General features: G+C 40.4%; 1 protein-coding gene and 1 long non-coding RNA gene across 6 annotated transcripts in view; both read left to right on the forward strand.

The window, feature by feature from the left end:
* The window catches only part of LOC113618771 (uncharacterized), a 167,802-nt gene extending 152,095 nt beyond the window's left edge, over positions 1 to 15,707 (forward strand). For all 3 annotated transcript variants that reach the window (XR_003432113.1, XR_003432115.1, XR_003432116.1), the window contains 2 exons: positions 15,352 to 15,524; positions 15,660 to 15,707. This is a non-coding gene — a long non-coding RNA (uncharacterized LOC113618771). The remainder of the gene's footprint in view (positions 1 to 15,351; positions 15,525 to 15,659) is intronic.
* A 4,182-nt stretch (positions 15,708 to 19,889) lies between these two features.
* The window catches only part of KDR (kinase insert domain receptor), a 45,622-nt gene continuing 41,936 nt past the window's right edge, over positions 19,890 to 23,575 (forward strand). For 2 of the 3 annotated variants that reach the window (XM_027102925.1, XM_027102926.1), the window contains exon 1: positions 19,970 to 20,251. In XM_027102925.1, the coding sequence (XP_026958726.1) occupies positions 20,185 to 20,251 (67 nt within the window). In that variant the 5' untranslated portion in view covers positions 19,970 to 20,184. Of the gene's footprint in view, positions 20,252 to 23,575 lie in introns of all 3 variants that reach the window. The other variant, XM_027102924.1, reaches the window with a different exon arrangement.

Raw genomic sequence — 23,575 nt, forward strand, 5'->3', positions numbered from 1 at the left:
ATGTATTGTTTGTAGATTTTTTGAAGAGGGCCATTCTGACTAGTGTGAGGTGATACCTCATTGTAGTTTTGATTTGCATTTCTCTAATGATTAGTGATGTTGAGCATCCTTTCATGGGTTTGTTGGCAATCTGTATATCTTCTTTGGAGAAATGTCTATTTAGGTCTTCTGCCCATTTTTGGATTGGGTTATCTGTTTTTTTTGATTGAGCTGCATGAGCTGCTTGTAAAGTTTGGAGATTAATCCTTTGTCAGTTGCTTCATTTGCAAATATTTTCTCCCATTCTGAGGGTTGTCTTTTCATCTTGTTTATGTTTTCCTTTGCTGTGAAAACCTTTTAAGTTTCATTAGGTCCCATTTGTTTATTTTTGTTCTTATTTCCATTTCTCTAGGAGGTGAGTCAAAAAGGATCTTGCTGTGATTTATGTCATAGAGTGTTCTGCCTATGTTTTCCTCTAAGACTTTTATAGTGTCTGGCCTTACATTTAGGTCTTTAATCGATTTTGAGTTTATTTTTGTGTATGGTGTTAGGGAGTGTTCTAATTTCATTCTTCTACATGTAGCTGTCCAGTTTTCCCAGCACCACTTCTTGAAGAGGCTGTCTTTTCTCCATTGTATATTCTTGCCTCCTTTATCAAAAATAACGTGACCGTATGTGTGTGGGTTTATCTCTGGGCTTTCTATCCTGTTCCATTGATCTGTACTGCTGTTTTTGTGCCAGTACCATACTGTCTTGATTACTGTAGCTTTGTCTGAAGTCAGGGAGCCTGATTCCTCCAGCTCTGTTTTTGTTTCTCAAGATTGCTTTGGCTATTTGGGGTCTTTTGTGTTTCTATACGAATTGTGAATTTTTTGTTCTACTTCTGTGAAAAGTGTCATTGGTAGTTTGATAGGGATTGCACTGAATCTGTAGATTGCTTTGGGTAGTATAGTCATTTTCACAAGGTTGATTCTTCCAATCCAAGAGCATGGTATATCTCTCCATCTCTTTGTATCATCTTTAATTTCTTTCATCAATGTCTTACAGTTTTCAGCATACAGGTCTTTTGTCTCCTTAGGTAGATTTATTCCTAGGTATTATTTTCTTTTTGTTGCAGTGGTAAATGGGAGTGTTTCCTTAATTTCTATTTCAGATTTTTCATCATTAGTGTATAGGAGTGCAAGAGACTTCTGTGCATTAATTCTGTATCCTGCTACTTTACCAAATTCATTGAGTAGCTCTAGCAGTATTCTGGTAGCATCTTTAGGATTTTCTTTGTATAGTATCATGTCATCTGCAAACAGTGACAGCTTCACTTCTTCTTTTCTGATTTGGATTCCTTTTCTTTCTTTTTCTTCTCTGATTGCTGTGGCTAAAACTTCCAAAACTATGTTGAATAATAGTGGTGAGAGTGGACAACCTTATCTTGTTCCTGATCTTAGAGAAAATTGTTTCAGTTTTTCACCATTGAGAATGATGTTGGCTGTGGGTTTGTCATATATGGCCTTTATTATGTTGAGGTAAGTTCCCTCTATGCCTACTTTCTGGAGGGTTTTTTTTAAATGGGTGTTTAATTTTGTCAAAATCTTTTTCTGCATCTATTGAGCTGGTCATATGGTTTTTCTCCTTCAATTTGTTAACATGGTTTATCACATTGATTTATTTGCTTATATTGAAGAATCCTTGCATTCCTGGGATACACCCCACTTGATCATGGTGTATGATCCTTTTAATGTGCTGTTGGATTCTGTTTGCTAGTATTTTGTTGAGGATTTTTGCATCTATGTTCATCAGTGATATTGGCCTGTAGTTTTCTTTCTTTGTGACCTCTTTGTCTGGTTTTGGTATCAGGGTGATGGTGGCCTCATAGAATGAGTTTGAGAGTGTTCCTCCCTGTGCTATATTTTGGAAGAGTTTGAGAAGGATAGGTGTTAGCTCTTCTCTAAATGTTTGATAGAATTCACCTGTGAAGCCATCTGGTCCTGGGCTTTTGTTTGTTGGAAGATTTTTAATCACAGTCTGAATTTCAGTGCTTGTGATTGGTCTGTTTATATTTTCTATTCCTGGTTCAGTCTTGGAAGGTTGTTAAGCTATCCAAAAGGGATTGGGGGCTTTGAAGAACTGTGAAACTTTATACAGTGGTTAAATCTTACTTAAATTTTCCTCCTAGCAGAATTTAGTTACAGTTGGGTGATTAATTATATTCAAGACCATTAGACAGAATTTAGTGCAAATGCCATGTCTCTTTGGGCAAACTACTATACTTCTTTGTGCTTCAGTTTCCTCCTCTGTAAAATGGGCGTAATAATTGTACATATCTCATGGGGTTATTGAGAAGAGTGAATGTTCTAAGAAAGTCACAGTACACAGCACATAAGAAGTCATCTATTACTGCTACACTTTACTGCACTACTAATGCCATCGTGACAATGACCACCACTACTCCAGTCTTTCTTCTTTTTCTCTCCACATTGTCTCCTTTAGTTCACAAAGATCATCAATAATTTAATGTAATCATGAAATTCCACTGAAATTTGTGAATTATTTCCTAGATATGGGAATCCATAATTTTCCTTGTTGTTGGAATTTCAGTCATGAGGCCAAATGTCATGGGAAGATTACCGTATTCAGTGTCCAATGACTTGGATTTAGTTCTAGCTCTGTCACTTACTACCTTGGTGACCCTGGGAAGGTTGTCACATCTTTCTGGGCTTCTGTTTCCTCAACTGTAAAATGGGGGTGGGCAAATGAATAAGATGATTTCTAAGGTCTCTTCTGGGAGAAGCTTAGGAGCACTTGGGCTCTAAGACCAAGATGTAGAAAAAAAACCTGTAATATTTTATGCTACCAGCTGAACTCAACTGTTAATTTAATTTACCACAACAAATGTAAAAATAATCTATGACAAATGAAACAGCTTAGATAAAAGTTAAACAAAATATTCTATAAAATTAATAAACAGGATTAAAGATAAGGACATCAGACTATAAAACCTTCAATGTTAGGGACAATGCATTAATATGTATCCTTGTCCTTGTATCTCCAGCGGCTAGCAGAAGACCTGGTACATGGTTGGTATTCAAACAAAGTTTAGCAAAATGAAACAAACAGAATTGAGAGTCAGTGTGGCTTGTGAACTAAATAATATTCTATTTGGATTGGATCCAGGATGTAAATTGTGAGAAAGCTGGAATTTCTGAAATCTGAGGCTTTATATTAAAGCAGAAGTTCTCTCATGGTTGTTGGATCAACATCATCATTATCACCCGGGCACTTGTTAGACATGCAGATTTTTCGGCTCTACCCCACATCTACTGCATGAGAAACTCTGAGGATGGAGTCTAACAACCTGTGTCTTTGTTGTTGATTTTTAATTAGACTTTATTTTCTTAGAGCAGTGTTAGGTTCACCTCAAAACTGGGCAGAAAGTACAGAGAGTTCCCACATACCCCCTGTCCACCCATTACAGCCTCTGGTGGGAGATATTGATAGTTACAGTTGGGGGATTAATTATATTCAACATCATCCCCTGCCAGAGTGGTACATGTGTTATAGCTGATGAAACTGCATTGACACATCATGATCACTCAAAGTCCCTAGTTCACATTAGGTGCATTCTTAGGGGTGTACGTTCTATGGGTTTTGACAAATATATGACATGAATCCACCATTACAGTATCACATAGAATAGTTTCACTGCCTTAAACAATCTGTTTTAAGAAGCCCTCCAGGTGATTTTCGTGCACATTAAGGTTTGACAACCATTGCGTTGCAGGATAGAATTTTTCAAAGCTAAGTTGGAGAAATAACCAAGAAATTAAGACTGTCATAAATCCTACATCTAAACTGAAGCTATGATTGATTTATCCTACTCTCCTCTTAGTACACATTTGGATGCTAATGGTCAGGACAGTCTTTAAAACGATTTGGGAACTCTCAGCATCTGGGCTTCTGCTTTACTCTTTGCTGAAATTTTAGGGCACCCTTTTCTCTACCATATTACTAGAAAGTAGGATAGAGCTGTGGAAAGGACACATTTCTAAGAGAAAGTATTTTATTATTGAAAATATTTTATTATTGAAAATTTTCAATTTTATATTGAAAATATACTGATTGCTAAACTTCAATAATTATCAACTCCTGGCCTATCTCATTTTATCTGTATTCACATCCATCCCTCCCTTCATTCCAAATTATTTTTAAACAAATCCAAGATGATGGTATCATTTCACCTATAAATATATATGGCCCAGAAAAATAGAAGAGAAGGGAACCCTTCCCAACTAAATCATTTACCATGGTTTAAAAAAAAAACAGAAAATGTTATTACAAGGAAAGTAAACTGTAGACCAATATCCCTCCTAAACATGGATTTAAAAAATTTTATTATCAAACCAAATCTAACTATATATAGAAAAGATAACATATCATGTCCAAGTGTGGTTTCTCCCAGGGATGCAAGTTTGGTTCAACATTCAAAAATCAATAAATGCAATTTGCCAGAACAACCATAGGATCGTCTCAACAGATTCAGAAAAAGCATTTGACAAAATTCAACATTCGTAATAACATCTAATAAGTTAGGACTAGAAAGGAATTTCTTCAGCCTGATAAAAGGAATCTATGCAAAACTTATAATGTCATACTTATTGATGAGGGACTGCCTGCTTTCTTCTCAAGCACGGATTTGAGGCAAGGATGTCTACTCTTATCACTTCTATTTGACATTATATTGGAGATTGTAGCCTATATAAGAAGCCAACAAATGAAAAGCATACAGATTAGAAAGGAAGAAATAAAATTGTGTTTATTCACAGAAACATGATTGTCTACAAAGAAAATCCTAAAGAATCTACCAAAAAGCTACTAGAACTTATATGTGAGTCTAACAAGGGCACAGGTTACTAGGATAATACAAAAAATAATTGTATTTTTATATAGTGGCAAAAAAACAATTGGAAATTAGAACTTACAGTGGCATCAATGAACACGAAATACTTTGGGGTAAATCTGTCAAAATATGGTGAAGATTTGAATGCTGAAAACTATATAACACTAATAAGAGAAATTACAGTCAAATCCTTGATGATCCCCAATGACCTCTGTCTCCTGTATTTAAACCCTGGGTATTAACGTCCTCAGACTGTGAATAGGGCTGAACTGTATAATAGGATATTGTGGACATGGTCATATATGACTTCCAGTTCTAGGTCATAAAAGACACTGTGGCTTCCACCTTGCTATCTTGGATCACTTGCTCTGGGAAAACCAACTTCCATATCTGAGGGCACAAGTAGCCCTAGCCCTATGGAGACTCCCAGCGTTCAATGAGGATCTGAATTCTTCTGCCATAGTCATGCAAGTGAGTCACACTAGAGGTGGATTTTTCAGCCCTAATCAAGCCTTCACATGACTGCATCCCAGGCTGACATCTTGTCTGTAACCTTATGAGAGACCTGGAACTAGAAAGACCCAGCTAAACTGCTCCCACACTCCTGAACCACAAAGACTCCGCAATAATAAACGCCTATGGTTTGAAGCCACTAGACTTTGGAGTAATTTGTTATGTGGCAATAGAAAACTAGCACAGGTTTTGGTACCTGGAAGTGAGGTGTCACCACAATAAACATTTAAAAATGTGGGAGTGGCTTTCAAGTGCAGCAGTTGGAAGAGGCTGTAAGAACTTTGAGAAGCTTGTTAGTGAAAACCTAAGGGATATTGAAGAGATGATCATGTGATTTTCATCCTCCATTCTGTTAATGTGGTGTATCACATTAATTGATTTTCATATGTTGAGCCATCCATGCATCCCAGGGATCAGTCCCGCTTGGTTATGGAGTATGATCCTTTTAATGTGCTGTTGAATTCAGTTTCCTAGTATTTTGTTGAGGATTTTTGCATCAATGTTCATCAGGGATATTGGCCTGCAGTTTTCTTTTCTTGTGGTGTCTTCGTCTGGCTTTAGTATCAGAGTAATGCTAACTTCATTAAATAAGTTTGGAAATGTTCTCTCCTCTACAGTTTTTTTTTTTTTTTTTTGGAAAAGTTTAGAAGGATTGGTGTTAATTCTTCTTTAAATGTTTGGTAGAATTAAGTTTCAGTTATGCAAGATGAATAAGTTCTAGAGGTCTGCTGTACATTGTGCCTGTAGATAATAATACTATATTCTACACTTAAAACATCTATGAAGAGGATAAAGCTCATGTTCAATGTTCTTACCACAGTAAATTTTTTTTAAGTAGAATAAAATTTAAAAAAGAAAATTGGGGCTGAGCACAGTTAAAATTGCCCACGTAGCAGAGCTGAGATTCTAATCTCGGTTCATCTGGCGCCAGAGCTCCCACTCGTCCACTACATCATTGTACTTCCCCTTCAAACAAATATGGGAAACTGGAAGAGGAAAATATCTTTAGAACAAGCCATTTGAAACTAAATACAGTACGTTACTCCATAGGAAATCGATTAAAAAAACAATGGCAGCCTTTACACGTAAGGTATTATTTTATATATATGTGAAAAATCACCTATTATATTTTGAAGATTCTTCCCCCTTCACAGTTATGGGGGATATATTTTGAAGGATTTTCCCCCTTTTCAGTCACGGGAATAGTTATTTAGGAGCTTATTATGAAGAAAGGACGTATGCTGAAGAGTGGAACAGGCATCAATGAAAAATTGCAATTGATCAATGCAAAATTAAAAAAAAAAAGTAATATGGACCAAACCCTGTATCTTGAAACTTCTCCATACAAAAAATTTAAACTATTACAGTATGTATGTGTGGAAGAAATTATATGTTAAAAAAAAGAATATTGATGAGGTTGTTAGCAAAATCATGATGGCATTTGAGAAGCCTGCCAGTGAGGGCTAGAAGGAAAATATTTGATCCTGGAGGCAGAAAGTTTAGCAGAAAGATTAAAGGTTTTGTCTTAGGATTATTTGGTCAAACAATTGAGTTTCTAAGATACCTGGGGAGCCATCGTCCCCCAGCAGTTTCAGCAGACGCCCAAGGTAGAGAAACACTTGCCTCAAAGAGATTTGCGGATGTGGACTTTGACTAATAGAGTGAATCTCAAGAAGAGAGGATTATATCAGCAGAAATGTTACCAGCTTAGATGGATATCCACTTACTGTTCAAATTTCCTGATTGTTTCACGATTTGAATTTCTTTCCATTGTAGGACACTGGTTTGTGAAGCCAGAAAGATGGAGATTTAAATCCTGGCACTTCCATTCACTCGCTATGTGGGCTGTTAAAGATACTTGAAATTTCCGAGTCTCATAGGATTATTTTGAAGAGAAAACGAGATAATGTATAAGGAAACATTTTGCACAGCAGGTATATAATTCATTTGAGCTTTCTAAATGAATTATTATTGATAAGTTATGGCTTCTCTGGGGTCAAGCTCCTGCTTTGGCACCACCATGAAACCCATGAGGAAACAGGGAGTATTCCAGGAGAACTACTCCATGCCCTCTAAGCAGGAGAGAGAAGGGCAAACACTTCTGTTCATATTCTCTTACCCACCTGGGCAAATGAGATGTTAATAAAGATACCTTCAAATTAAAGAGGATGAGGATGGTCTTTAATAGCTTTCTAAAAATCCAAAATATATCATGTTTATTATTATTTAAATTATGATTTTAAATGATCAATTATCAATGAAAATACTAAAAAATATAAAAGAGCATAGAGTAATAAATGAAACCTCTTCTATCTACCATTTCCATCCTGGTCCTCAGGAGTAATTATTTTTACGTTTCATGTGTGCCCTTCAACAATTTTTTCTTTTTTTTTTAATTTAATTTAATTAATTAATTTTTAAAAAATCTTTATTGGAGTATAATTGCTTTACAATGTTGTGTTAGTTTCTGCTGTACAACAGAGTGAATCAGCTATATGTATACATATATGCCCATATGCCCTCCCTCTTGCATCTCCCTCCCACCCTCCCTATCCCACCCCTCTAGGTGGTCACAAAGCACTGAACTGGTCTCCCTGTGTGATGCAGCTTCTTCCCACTAGCTAGCTATTTTACATTTGGTAGTGTATATATAACAATTTTCTTTTCTGCATATGTGTGTAAAAAGTATTCTGTGATTCTTGAAGATCATTTAAGTCCTCCGTATTTTTCTCAAATAACCACTGTTAAATTCTGATGTGTCTATCTTCAGTCTGTTTTCTGTACACAAGCATACACATAAAGACATTTTCCAACTTTTTGAAACACGAGCTCGTAAAGAATTTTAGGGATGTTTGTAGTCTGGGGTCCTCATTTTTAGACCCTGAAGAATTCTTGTAACTGAATATAAGAGCTAGTGCTACATGTCACTCCAATTCATTGGAATTTGGCTTTTGATTTTAGGAGCTCAGGAAGGGTGAAAGATAATGTCACATACTGCATTGCATTCAGCAGTGTTTCTAGATCAGAGAAACTGATTTAGATAATTCATCTTTCTTGAAGCTCAATTTGGGTGTCTTCCTCCTTCCCAACCTCCCCCAGGCAGTTCTTTAATTCAGAATAACATTTATTGAAAGGCATAACTCAGAAAGAATGGGAGAGTTGCCTCAATACACATAAAAAGCTTATCTTTTTTATGAAGCTGTAATTCTTTGTATCAAAATGAATTGTTGTTACCAGACTGTTGACTTCAGACTCTTTTACTTGCTTGACATTTACTTCAGCAGTAGCTAGGAACATTTCAAGCTGTAAATATTGAATTAAAATTTGAAATACTCTATGGAGGAGGCTTTAAGATCTTTTTATGTTGTAGGTGCTCTTACTTTTGGAAGACTCACCCTGAATCATGGCAAACACATTAAAATGTACTGCCATCTCACATATTTTTTTGGTTGAAAAATATTTAAAAGTATTTTTAATAACGTTGAGTTTGCTAAGAATAATTTTGTTCTTATGAGTTATACTTTTAAAATTTCTCACATATTTTTATACTTTTTAGAAATCTCACTGTGACTATAGTACCCAATGCATGAAATAGTCCTGAAGCTATAATGTTTTCATTTCAAAGTTTCAGAAGGATCTTTTCTGTTCTCATGAACAAGAGTTTAACGTGATGTTTCTCTGCTCTGGCTGCACATTAGAATCACATTCGAATGCAAAAACAAAAATCTGTTGGTCAGGTTTTCCTCCCAGAGATTCTGATTTAATTGATGTACGATGGTTCCAGGTACCAGTATTTTTTCAAAGCTCCCCAGACCCAGGAGAGTCTAATGTGTAGTCAGGATTGAGAATCTCTGTTTTGTTGTTAATAAATAAATTATCTAATAAATAAAAAAGTAGATAAAATAATTTATAAATAAGACTAAAATAATAAATGTCCAATAAAGGCTCTAATAAAAACATGAACAGTATATCTAGTTCAACTACTTTTAGAGAGTCTAAAATTCTGGTGTTTGCATAGATATGTCATAATTCACTTGCTACTAAAAAGTAAATTAATAATTTGCTGAATGAATAGGGATTGCTCAGAAATCTGCCATCTGTACTCAAGGAGCAGGCCTCTGGTACTATAGCAGGTTTCTGGGTACAGAGTGTGAGGTGAGACCTCATGGTGTTGACATCTTGGGAAGACTCTGCCACAGTCACATGCTAGAAGAGATTCTGTGCTGCTGAGTGTGGTTGTGAAGAATCTTTTCCGTATTTCTTCAAGAGGCAAATAATCAAGACCTGTCTTTAGTGGCTAATGACTTGTTGACCAAAGACAGGAGACTGAGTTGAATAATCTCTTAAGGGCCCCTATAGTTCTGTGAGTTCCGTTTCCTGGGAGGGACAGCATCAAGGAGTTAGTTGACTTGCAGTCTCGTAAGAATTATTGTCAGGAGCAACTCCAAGTATGACCCAACGTCAGTTCCTCATGGTACATGATTATGAGGTGAAAGACAGTAACTATTTGATATTGGAGATCAGGTCAGGAAGAAGAGTGTAGAGACTAGGAGGATAGTTTGGGGTCAACACATGAGATTGATTGATTTTCAAATATATTATTCTAGAAGTTGAGCCAAGAGATGGTCAGAACTTGATGGTCAGTTTAATAGAAGAATAAATTAGAAAGAACAAATGTGTTAGGAAAGGAGAATTGGCAATATTGAGTGATGCTTGGGATGGGAGGGATGAAAGACAAGCAGTAGCTTTCTAGTGACTGTTTTACCAAGAGGTGTGTTTTTTGAGAGATGAACTAGCACGAATCTGCTTTAGAGTGTAGCTTTGGATTCATCCTGCTTTGGCTCAAATCCCGGCTCTACCACATGCAAGCTACATGGCAGTGGGCAAGTTACTTAACCTCTCTGAGCCTTAGTTTCCACATCTAGGAAGTGAAGATAATAATAGTACCTACTTTGTAAGACAGTGTTGAGGATTAAGGGAGTCAACACATGTAAAGTGCTTACAACAGGGCCTGATTTATTAAATGTTAGCTATTTTTATGATACGTTATGATGATAACATTGGAAGAAAGGGGAGTATTTCCAGAAGACCAAAAAGGCTTGTCTTCAATTAATTGGAAGGTTAGAGAAAACAGCTATGAAAGCTACACTAAACTGGTCCTCAATCTCACGATATACTGAAGAAGACAGATACACAGACCAAATAAATCTGATATAAAGCAGGATATCATATAGCTACAACAGATATAGAATAATGTATTCTTGGAGTATGGGAAATATAGTAGTCATTAGTTGATTGTCTCGTTAACATTCATATCCTCCTACTTTCTATAAAAACCTTCAGATTTTTCTTTGAGAAACAGTCCCTTCCCCATTTCAGTGATGTGGTTTTGATGTTATTGACCCCACTTCTAATTGCAGGCGTGCACTCTGATTAACCTAACCCTACTGGCATCCTTCTTGTCTACTATGGTCTGAATGTTTGTGTCCCCCAAAATTCATATGTTGAAATCGTAACCCGGAAGGTGATGGTATTAGTAGATGGAGCCTTTGATAGGTGATTAGGTCATGAGGGTGGAGCCCTCATGAATGAGATTAGTGCTGTTATAAAAGAGACCCCACAGAGCTCCCCAGCCTTTTTTGCCATGTGAGGATACAATAAGAAGTCTGCAACTTCAAAAAGGGCCCTCACTCAACCATGCTGGCACCCTGATCTCAGACTTCCAGCCTCCAGAATTGTGAGAAATAAGTTTCTGTTGTTTGTGTGCCACCCAGTCTGTGGTGTCTTGTTATAGCAGCCTAAATGGACTAAGATACTGCCCTAGTAACTGGTATAAGGATGAGCAAATGAGACGCAAGAGAATGTTTGATGAGGACAGAGTCTTCCTCATTTTTTCTCAAGAGCTTCTGGCAAAGAATTTTCTGTGGAGAGTGTGGTGTGAAGATATACAGCCTTTTTTTTTTTTTTTTTTTTTTTTTTACAGTGAGCCTGAGGGCAGAATTGAGAAACTTATACAGAAAAATAGTAGGATGACACACTGAGATTCTAGATAAAACTATCTGAAATCAGCCCAGAACTTACAGCAGCATGATCCTATACATTTAAGCCAGATTGAGTTGTTTTTTTCTGTTGCTTACAATCCAAGGAATCCTAACTATTGCAGGTAGGGAACAAGTAATTCAGTTGGCCAGGGGTGCAGCAGTAGGGATTGAAGAGACTTCTTGGGGCCTGGTTTTGAAGGGAGGCCAGTCTCCTATAGACAGATCTTGGAATAAAGTACATTCTAAGCAAAGAGAACATATATCGGGCAAAGCCTGGAGACGAGAGAGTAAAAAGCATTTTTTGGAAGTGGCCAGTGGACTCTATATGGCTGGAATATAGAGTATGTCTATGGTATACTAGAAGATAAGCTGGAAAAACAGGAAGCAGGCGAGGAATGAAGCTTTGAACACCAGGCTTAGGATTTGGGGCTTTATGCTGTGTGCAAATGCCAGCTGTCAAAGATAAAGGACAGATGCACCTTGTGTTTTAGGGAGATAACTTTGGCAGCAGAGTGATGGATGGATTGGAAAATTCCAGGACAAAGGCAAAATGGTCATGAATCAGGGCAGTCTGGTGAATGAAAATAGGGGATAGATATGAGAGATATAAAGAATGTAGACAAGATTGGTTTGGGTGGGAGAAAAACATCAGGGGAGTAACACAGCTGCAAGGTATGGAGTATAAGCACTTGGAAGGACTGCACTTGAGGGTGCTGCAGGAGGCAGTACAGGAGTAAGAGAAACAGTGTTCAGTTTTGTACACTTTGAATTTCAGAGCCTGGTGGGATGTACACAGGCAGATATCCAGGAAGGGCTGGAGGTTAGAGTCTGGAACTAGGGTAGAAACCAGAGCTGGAAAGCACAACTTTGCATGTTATCCCCATAAAGAAGACAGTCAAAGGCACAAGGGGGAATGAGGTCCCTGAGAGAGTCATGGAAGAGGAAAAAGGATGATGACCAAGAATGATTTGGAGATTCCCTATGTTTAAGGTTGAGCAAAGGAGCTTAAGCCAGTGAAAGGCATTGGCTGGAGAGGTAGGCGTGTACAGTGTAATGAGAATCAAGCAAAGACAGCGCTTTAAGATGGGGTGGACAATGGAATGGATGTGCTGGAGATGCTGGGCAGAGTCAAAACTGAGAAGAAGCTATTGTATTTGAGAAGAGAAGATGCGGGGTCACCTCTCTCTTTCCGGAACTTTTTTTTTTCTTTTTTCCGTACTCGGGTCTCTCACTGTTGTGGCCTCTCCCGTTGCGGAGCACAGGCTCCGGACGCGCAAGGCTCAGCGGCCATGGCTCACGGGCCCAGGCGCTCCGCGGCATGTGGGATCCTCCCGGACCAGGGCACGAACCCGTGTCCCCTGCATCGGCAGGCAGACTCTCAACCACTGCACCACCAGGGAAGCCCACTTTCCAGAACTTTTACAATGAGGAATGGTAAAAGCAACCAACAACCAAGTAGCTTTAGGAAGAAGCAAGGTCAAGGTCCTTCTTTCTTAGGATAAGGAAATCTAAGTGTTTTTGTATACAATCCAAAGACCATTTTAGTGTCTAATATTTTCTATGTGTTGCTTTGTTACAAGACTCATTTTCTCTACATCTGGAACTTCTATTTATATTATGTGGTCAGATGCATGAAATGACTCCCTTATGGCCTTTCATCTGCCTATAACCAGCCTGACTAATTTTGGGATGATTATCAGTTAGATCTGAAGTTGTATTTTTTACTTTATTTAAAACTGTCTCTCTGTGTGAGGTGTTCCTTGCTGAGTTGTTCTGCTTGGTTTTATTATGTTCACCAAAGCAGTAACGTATGAGAAATGAATGTTCAGAAACACACGGAAAGAGAATTTTTATTTGTGCCTCAAGGGACTCCTCACCAATGTTTTGGAAACTCTGGAAACTAAATTTCTATACAAAGACCATAAAACTTTTCTGCTTCCATTGATTAGCTGTCATTGCTGGTGAAGCAACACTAGTGGAAAATGCTATCTTTATTCTGGAGAAATGTGAAAAGCACTGAATACTAATACACCTAAACTGGAAGTGGATATATTCTTCTGTGAGGGATGAGTGACTTATAATAATTCTCTAGGAAACAAAAGAATTTGTTTTTGCACTGTTCAGTTCCTTGAAAACTTGAGAAACTTTTAAGAGGGGAGATGACATTAATTCACTGGAAAATGGTTACAACCTGCAAAGGGCACAGACATAAAATTCGGGACACACATTTTTTGTATAGCACATGCAAACCTTATAAATGCTCTTTTTCTTTTTCTTTGTTACTCAAAATAAAAAAAAAAACTCCAATCTCCACTGATTAATAAATTAAGAACTTTTTCACTCTGTGTCTATGTTGATGTTGTATAGTTCTATTTATTCCAGTAAGTTGCTTCCTGTAAAGGTAATTGTGATGGATACTCAAGAGGCATGTGATTCTGAGGGGGAAAAAAGTGAAGAAGAAACAAAGAACAGCAGAAATGGAAATAATAAAAATAATTTGAACTTTATCAAAGTATTGAGAAGAGAGGATGCACAGAGGCTGTGCTAGGCATTGAAAATACAAAATAGATTTGACCTAAACTCCTGCTTTTGAAGGAGAAACATTCACATAAATGTAGTCATATTATCATATATCATATCATAAAAGTGCTGTGTGTATATAGGAAAAGGAAAGTAATTTCCTGGCTCTGTGAATAACAAAATAGTCCAAATTAATTGGTCTAGGATAAAGTATAAATTCAGTATAGCTCTGGATATATTTATTAAGTGTATGACTATTATTTAAATGTGAAGTTAAGAATGATTTGTAAGGTACATTTTACATAGCTAGTACATATCATTTGAACCCCACAGTATTTTTGATGATAGCTCTATTTAACTACACATATCATGATAAGTATGTAATGTACAGGGTACATTTTACTAAATAAGCATCAACATCATGCATTTCACCATTCTTATTACACCTTAACCACCATCCTTCTACACAACCACCTGCTCAAGTAAGATTTAACCTCTGCCTGTTTTTTCTGGGAGGATCTCAATTGAAGAAGGCAGTTGAATAAAAAGCTAAAACTTTACTTGGGAAGGACATTTGAGCTGGGTATTGAAGGTCAAATAAAAGTTTTCTAAGACACTAAAGGACAAAAAAAATCCATGGCAGAAAACAAATACCCCAAATGCCCAAGTGATTATGTACATAGGAGCAACTGCTTCTCTTTGAAGGGGTAAGGAGGTGAAGATCCAGTTGGGCTGGGGTTCCTGGGGCGGGGGAGAGGGAGATCTAGTTACCTGCCTTTAATTCTGCCTTGATTGTCTGTCGCAGAATGAGTCTCCTAAGTCACCCTTGGACTTCCATCCACCTAGGAAAATGGAAGCCATCATCATGGAGAGGCTGAGGAAACCAATGGTATCTATTGACTCAGCCTCACCCCTTGAAGGAGACCAGTCCTCATCAAGAAACTATGTGCTTGAATTATACTCCAATAAAGATGTTAAAAAAAAAAGGGAAGTATGTTAAATAAAAATATTAAACTATTCCCTTAAAAAAAAGAAAGAAAGAAACTATATGCTTGGAGGAATCTGTCTTGGGTGTTTACCACCTCTCTGCTTTTAAGTCCTGATTCCACTACTTTTAGTTGTGGGACTTTGGAAAAGTTACTTAAACCTTCAAATCTCATCCCCCACCCCCATATGAAAATAATTATAGTATCTTCACTGAGTTATTGTAAACATTACAATAAGTTAAGCGAAAGAAAATACCTGGCATATAATAAGTGCTCCAAAAATCGACTTCTTATTATTATTATTATAAAAAAAAAACAAAGAGTGTCTTGATTTTTAACCAATCATTAACTAATGGTGAGAAAACGATGCATTGATTGTTTGCAAAGAGATAAAACAACTTTTTTTTTTCTTTTTTGCAAGACTTTTAGGAAGGCAAAGGATCATTTACTTAAGGATAAGCAATTCCTTGTCTTCACTCTTCTTCTTCACTGAGAATTGCTAACAGTGCTCGCTGCCATCATGGGATGTTGCAAGGATGAAGCAAAGGATGCAGCGAAGCATTCAGAACAGTGCCTGCTCACAGAATGCGCTCAGTGAGTGTTGGCTACTTTTATTATTTTCTGACATCCTTCTCTGGCGTTATGTGGATTTTCAGTTGGTTACTTAAATTCCCTGCATGCTTTCCACTTTTTAAAATTGTTATATTTTGGGCTTCCCTGGTGGCGCAGTGGTTGAGAATCTGCCTGCCAATGCAGGGGATACGGGTTCGAGCCCTGGTCTGGGAAGATCCCACATGCCGCGGAGCAACTGGGCCCGTGAGCCACAACTACTGAGCCTGCGCGTCTGGAGCCTGTGCTCCGCAACAAGAGAGGCCGCGACGGTGAGAGGCCCGCGCACCGCGATGAAGAGTGGCCCCCGCTTGCCACAGCTAGAGAAAGCCCTCGCACAGAAACGAAGACCCAACACAGCCAAAAATAAATAAATTTACAAAATTGTTATATTTATCCTTGTGAGATATAGCAAGCAACTATATGGGTGAGTTTGGGGAGGGCACATAGGCATGCATATTTATAGTAACAGATTTTTCCTGTGCAGGTGGCAAGTAACGAAGTTCTGTTTCATTTGTCTCACCATAAGAATGGGGAGTTTGTTTTATATTTATTAGAATGTAAGACCTGATGAATGAAGCCAAACACTGATAGAAACATCCAAGGCGAGCCTGGCTTTGTGATAACAAAACCTTCTTTTCCTTGAACATACCAATATGTTTTAAGTTTAAGTTAAAAATAAGTCACACAGAGAGAAAAATACACATAGGTGTGTAAGGAAGGTGGATAATGAGAGATAAAGGGTGCTCAGGATCTCCCAGTGCATGATAGTCATGAGTACAATGGGCTATGAAATCCAGCCAACATCTGGCAAGGTAGTCAGGGCTCTGGTAAGTTAGAGCATAAACAAATATTGGAAACAAATTAAGGGAAGTAAACAGGAGAAAGTGACGTGCAAATATGTAATCAACAAATGGCAATATTTGAAAACTATAACAGCCACTAGAAGGGAGAGTTGAATCTTGATCCATATATTTTATTTGTAAAAGTTACACTTTCTCATTTTGACAAAATGCCATAGAAATACATGAAAATACATAAAAAGTGCAAGTTCCCATCCACTTGCCTCTCTGCTTCAACCATTTCCCAGAGGTAATGTCAAGACCAACTATGGAAAAGTCAATGGTATTATACAAAACCGGCCAGCACTTTGATTATAGTTACTTAAAACAGGTTTTTTTAATCATGGAAAATTTTAAATGTGTAACTGTAGAGAGAATAGTAAAATGAACCTTTATGTACTCATCATCCAACTTCCTCAGTTATTAACCTTTTGCTAGCCTTCGTATTTACTTTTTTAAGATATGAAGTCCAAAATACTGGTGGCAATGGAACAAAAGTTGGCACTGTGGAGTGTAATTTATGCAGTATGCTTTGATGATATGAACAATTTATATTCTTTGTGCACAAAGCCCGATGAAACAGCTGGAGATACAGAGCACTCTGTGATTAAGTTAAATTTGCCCCGGGTGGAGCTATTGTGAGGACTGCTCATTTCTGCTCACGTTCACCACTGTAACCCTAGTCTCTCCTGTAATATCTAGCACGTAGTGGGACCAGAAAATGTTGTTGGAGAAATGAGCCTTATTTACCATTCAGATCTTAGCAACGTGAAGGAGATAGTATAATTAATCTTTGCACAGTGTTTCCCAATGTGCATTGGGTGCTTACTGTGTGCTAGGTGCTTGTGCTTACTAGGTATTAGGTCAGGCTTTATGTGCAGTAACTCATTCCATTCCTGCAAAAACCCTAGGGAGAAGGTTCTATTATCATCTTTTGTGTTTCATAGATATGCAACCAGTAAGTTGGTCAAGATCATGTGGATAGTAAAGCGGTAGACCTGGGAGGCAAGCCCAGCCAGTGTGGCCCCTGTGTACTTAGCACCACTCCTGGCTGCTTCACCCCCAAAGGTGTCTGAATACCATTTACGGGGCACTGAACACACTTGCCTACTTTGATAGATGGTGATCTTACCTGTACTGTCTGATTAACTCACAAATCACTCCTTTGCAGCAGTGCCAGATAATGGGAGGGTGTTGCACATGGAACAGACTTAAAAAAAAAAAAGAAAGAAAGAAAAAAAAAAAAAAAAACCCCACCAGACTTTGTCATTTTTCATGAACACAAGGTACTTCTTAGTGCTGTGTGGGAGGGAATGTGGTAGACTGATTTCATTGAGACCCTGCCAAATTCTGGTCTTGTGGCCATCAAAGACGCATCATTTCCTCCAAGACTTCTAAAGGGGGCTATTACCATGGGCCTGCAGGTTCTGGTTTGCATTCAGAGGAGACACTATCTTCTTAAGTGAGACGTGGAAGAGGAAGTGTCATGAATTGTAAATAAAGCTGAGAGAGAAGAATTGTTTGGAGATGGAGATGGAGAAAAACTGCCTGCTCCAAACCAGGTTCCATCTCCCTCCCCCTTATCCAGCTTTGCCAGAGCCCATCCTGTTTTCCTTGCTAAGTTTACTTGCAGGAAGAGAGGAGTTTCTTTTAAGTATACCCCTGGCCCTGACGAATACCTCCTAGATTAAATATTAGTGCATCTATACAGTGCAACACCATGCCACTGTGAAAAGGAACAAGATGGAGCCCTAAAGCTTGATGTAGAATGACCTCCAAGTTATATTTTAAAGTGAAAAAAGCCAACACTCAAGCAGTATTTATACCAAGGGTACCCTTTGTGGAAGGAGGAGCATGATATACTTATACCTATATGTGCATAGAATTTGCTTGGGAGAAAAGGAAAGGTAAAAATGCCTGCCTCTGCCGAAGGAAGGACTTTTCATTCTAAACCTTTTCATATTAAAAAGATTTTTTAGGGCTTCCCTGGTGGCGCAGTGGTTGAGAGTCCGCCTGCCGATGCAGGGGACACGGGTTCGTGCCCCGGTCCGGGAAGATCCCACATGCCGCGGAGCGGCTGGGCCCGTGAGCCATGGCCGCTGAGCCTGCGCGTCCGGAGCCTGTGCTCCGCAACGGGAGAGCCCACAACAGTGAGAGGCCCGCATACCGCAAAAAAAAAAAAAAAAAAAAAAAGAGAAGAAACACTTTACATTAATGTCTATTTCAGGAGGAGGAGTTTGGACTAGATGTAGAAATAAAATATTTCTACCTCTTCATCTCCCTGAAGGATGGTCCTTTAAGTTGTCATTTAAAAGCACCTGCGAAGTAAGAGACGGAGGGATCTGGAAGATCCCATTTAATGAAGTTAGGGGACATCTGTCACTTCCCAGGTGTGGGGACAGATGGAGAAAAAAGAAGAACAAATGTAGTTAGAAAGGAAACAGAGAGTCTACAGAGCCACATGGAATCTACACCTGCTGAGAGAGTTGGGAGGTTTGGTACAGAGTGTTCTGGGTGCCCAGGGTCTGGCCAGTAACTCATTGTCTTATTGTCAGAGTGAGACAGGGTCTGGGCTTTGCTTCATTGCGTCTCCAGGGAAGCCCGCCGCTGCGGGCCTCCTTCCCCGCGGCTTAAGGGGAGCTTGGCTGGAAGCTGTGCTCTGAAAATGCCCGGGAAGCGTCAAGCGACGGACTCCTGGTCGGGTAACCCGGTGGACAAAACCTTTTCTCAAGGAAACCCACAAGCGCCGCGGATATTCGAGAGCCCTGGGTACTTCCAGCTCCCCGGAGGCCTGAGGTAGGTTTTTGGTGAAAGCCAGGTAAGAGGGGGAGGGTCTCAAATTTAAATGCTTTGGGGGGCGAGGCAGGTAACTTAAAAACAATTGAAGCCGTCAGGTGTAAGAGGAAATAGTGGGAACTTTGGAGAACTGGGCAAGTGAGTATTCGGACTAAAGGCATTCAGTTTCAGATTTTTAAACTACAACTGTGCTGGCCAAGCAAAACACTCATACTGGCTGTAGTCACAGTTTGCGATCCTGCATTCGCCTCTGCTCAGTATCCGCTTCTGCCTCGTTTCTTCAGCCTGCCGCTGATCCTCAGCCCGTGCCCCAGCCACTTCAGAGGCGCGCAGAGCTAAGACCGTCCCAAACTTTGGCGCTCCTCCTGAGGGCGCAGTGTCCCTCGCAGCACTCCCAGTGTTGCTCCCCAACATCTCGGGGCGGGAGGGCAGCCGCCGACTGAAACTTGGAGTGGCTCAGAACCCGTTATGGGCTACGTTTTCTTTCAGAAATGGAGTGGTTGCGCCCGGAACGTTCACCCTCGGGCCACTCCGGGCCAGACGCAGTCCGGTGCAAGTGGGGAGATGGGGAGATGTAGTGGGCGTGGGAAGCACCGGGTCCACTCACAGAACCCGGCTGAGGGGCGGGGCCGGCTGCGAAGGGAAGCCCCGCCCCGCATAGCCCCGCCCCCGCGCTCTAGAGTTTCGGCTCTGGCTCCCCACCCAGCACTGAATCCCGGGACCCCGGGAGAGCCGGAGGTATACGGTTGCGTTTCGTCTGCCCGCAGGGGGTATCACTTGCCCGCTACAGAAAGCCCTAAGCTGTCTGGCAGTCGGGATACCCTCTCCTGCTGGCACCCGCAGACGCCCCTGCAGCCGCGGCCGAAGCCGGGGCACCCTCGCCCTGAGAGCGTCGGAGCCCTGCGCGGCGGCGCGCATTCCACCTCCGCGCCTTGTTCGCGGAGCAGGACCAGGGAGAGAGAACCGCCGGTCGAGTTCTGGGCACTGCGCCCGGCGCGAGGTGCGGGATGGAGAGCAAGGCGCTGCTGGCCTTTGCTCTGTGGCTCTGCGTGGAGACCCGGGCTGCCTCTGTGGGTAAGCAGCCCACTCCCTAGAAGGAAAGCGGAGAAGGTCGGGTACGGGCGGAGAGATAGGGATGCGGAGAGGACCTGGAGGCCGGACCTAACTGGGAGTCATAGAGCTGGAGAGGTGAAAGTGACTTCACACTGTGTTTTTTCATTTATCAAAGAGGAAACTGAAGCTCAGTGACTGGCCTAAGATTACGCAGCGAGTTGGTGGTCTCCTGAGCCCAGTTCCATTTCCGCGACTCTGGCCTCCGACAGGGCCTGGGCTGCAGCGTGTCCTGCAGAGCCGATACACCCGTGCTCTTAGGAGGCGGGAGTGGGAAAGCGCCTGTGGCTGGCAGGCAGGAGGTGCCCCCGCAGGCGGGAACACGCGGTGAAACGTTGTCCGGCTGCGCGCACCATCCTAGCCAGGACGCGGGGAAGGAAACCCTTAGGGGGCCGCGAGCCGGCTCGGCAGACGGAAGCGTGCGCGTAGCTCTGCCTCTGTAGGAGTCGAACCGGGAACCCGGTCTACTGTTCCCTTTTGGTTCGAACTCACGTACACACCCAGTGTATAAGGTGGGGTCTAGGGGAGAGGGAAACTTTTTCTTCTTCCTGGTGCAGGACGCCGCTCTCCTCGCAGAGAGAAAGGGGAATTGGGCTTGGACCTGGGGCTGTGACAGCTTCCCGAAGTGTCTCCAAGTAATAGTCACCTTCTCATGTAAAACAGTTTAACATCTTTCAAAGCGCTTTGGTCTTTCGGGTAAGCACAGGTCAGAAGTTCACGTTCTGAAAACTTGCTCTGAAGGTTTTGGTACCTAGGTTGGGCGCCACTCGCCACTCTCCTTGTCGTCTAAAATTTCACTCTCCTTCAAGATTAGGAACACGCATGCCCTTGGTGCAATAAATTCTCTCTCTCCCCCAGCCCTATTTCCTTCTCTGTTTATCTCTCTCTTTCTCATCTCTCTCTAATCTCTTTCCTGTAGCCAGTTTGTTGATTTACAGATTTCCACTCTTTGGAGGGTGAGAAAGGGGAGAGGGTGGAAAAGGAAGAAAAGGTAAAATGATTCAGGTGAAAATTCCTTATAAATTAAAGAATCACATGTCTTTTTTTTTTTTAAAGACACCCACACACATATATGGTAACAAGATCATCTGTCTATAGTTACTGAATTTTCTGAATGACGACTTGGTTCATCCAGGCCAGCTCCACCAGGAACACTCATTTGTCCCTGACAAGACCTCTCTCTTCCCCTTTATGGTGAGAGAATGAAGCTCTGGAACTTGTGGTTTGTTCTGTATCCCACAAAGAAGTGAGTTGCTTTTAAGCCTGGGGTGTTTCATAGCACAGCAGTAGTAACCGTAATCGGGCTGCCCTGAATATAATGATGAGGTTGCCCTTTTGGAGTGTGTGACTTGCTTAATTGGATTGGGCTATAATTGATGCCATCAAATTCTAGAGACAGAGGCACTGTTGTTTTTCCTTCCTGTCTTTGAGCTGGAAGGGTAATAGTGCACAAATGAATTAATTTTGGCTATGGAATTTGAACATAGAAGAGCTTTTTATTGAGTAGCAGCATATGTACTTCTTAGAGTTATTTCTTTAGAACTTTCTGAAGAGCAGAACTCAAACTTGTCAGTGAAAATGAATGAAGCTTATTGGAGCAAAAAGAAATTGAGTGTTGGTCTACATATATGAATTTGAAGTTATCATTATTGATAGCCTTGTTGAATAGTTTTTTGTTGGAGACATGTCTCTAGAATAGTATGGTGTTGTTTTGGCTCCCTATGAATGGAGAACCTTTTTTTTTTAACATTGGAAAGTGTGTCTAGAGTGTGAGATAATCTGTGGCAGTGATTTACAGGAGAGGTTCAAGAATCTTTTATTTTTGTGGTGGGGTGAGCTTGGCTTAATTAGAGCTTAGTCTTTACTACCATTTTTTTCTCACATGAATGTGCCCAAATAATGGGTTCTTTCTCATTTGGGTCATCATAGGAATTGTATTAAGTTACTGTTTTTGACATGTTTCTCAACCTGGTGTTTCCCAGTCAAGTTTGATATCTGTGCTCATCCAAATGAATTATTTTCATTTTCCTTCTGTGACACAAAATGGGGCTCCCTTATTGGAAGACTTCTCTTTTGCTTTTAAACACTTTGCTTTATTGTTTACCTACTTTGGGAGCAGTTATTTCCTTCATATTGAAAAGTGCTCTGCTGATTAACTGAGCATGACCACCCAGACCAATAGCCATCCAACAGTGGCCCGTAGACCATGTATGACCGCGTCACCTACAAATGCAGATTTGTAGGCCTAGGCATATTCTGACACGTGCTAAAGTTTAAGAACCACTGCCCCAAACCCATGGCAGTTCCAACGCCAATTAGTTCCTGAGATTTATTGATATAAAGTAATTTCCAGTTAAAAAAATTTTTTTTAATATTGATTAACAAATCTACAGCAGCCTATTTTACACATCTGAGTGAGCGTATGAGAACACGAGTCATCAGCTGTTCATTCTGCCTGCAGCTGTTCACGTTGGGGTCCACAGATTCAATGCTGTGCATATTTACACTGAATATTTGCTCATACTCTGTTTATTCATACTCTTTCATATTTGCTAATACTCTTTTATTTGCCCAACAATGTCAATCCCAGTTTAGGCCTAGAGAGTCATTTGTTCTTAGTGGATGTGAGTTAAGGATCGTAAGAAGCTTGGGTGCTTACCCAGCATCAATCACTTTTTAAGGTTGTGTTTTGAAGATCTAGATATGAGTTAAGACCCTGACATGGTGGACAGTTTTTCTTTCTCTGATGCTTTATCAACACCTGGTAGTTCTTTGCATTTAGTTGGCAGAGAACTCAGTCTTCTTGCTGTAGAGTGACCCATGGCAAGGAATCTGTCCCATGGTATATTTAGGTAGACACTTTTCCTGTGTTCCAAGCTTGGTGTCAGGACAAGCTCAGCGCTTTGATCAGTAAGTTGAGATTCCCCAGTTGTAATTCATTAGCATTACCCTTTTTTTAACTTATTTTTTCTTTAACTTTATTATTTATTTACGACTGCGCTGGGTCTTCGTAGCTGTGTGCAAGCTTTCTCTAGTTGCGGCGAGCAGGGACTACTCTTCATTGTGGTGCACAGGCTTCTCACTGCCATGGCTTCTCTTGTTGCAGAGCATGGGCTCTAGGTGCACGGGCTTCAGTAGCTGAAGCATGTGGGCTCAGTAGTGGTGGCTCGCGGGCTCTAGAGCGGGGGCTAAGTAGTTGTGGTGCACGGGCTTAGTTGCTCCGCGGCATGTGGGATCTTCCCAGAGCAGGGATCAAACTCATGTCCCCTGCACTAGCAGGCAGATTCT

The sequence above is a fragment of the Aethalodelphis obliquidens genome, unplaced genomic scaffold (assembly GCF_003676395.1).
Source record: "Aethalodelphis obliquidens isolate GAN/ISIS:26980383/991018 unplaced genomic scaffold, ASM367639v1 scaffold6, whole genome shotgun sequence".
Taxonomy (NCBI): Eukaryota; Metazoa; Chordata; class Mammalia; order Artiodactyla; family Delphinidae; genus Aethalodelphis; species Aethalodelphis obliquidens.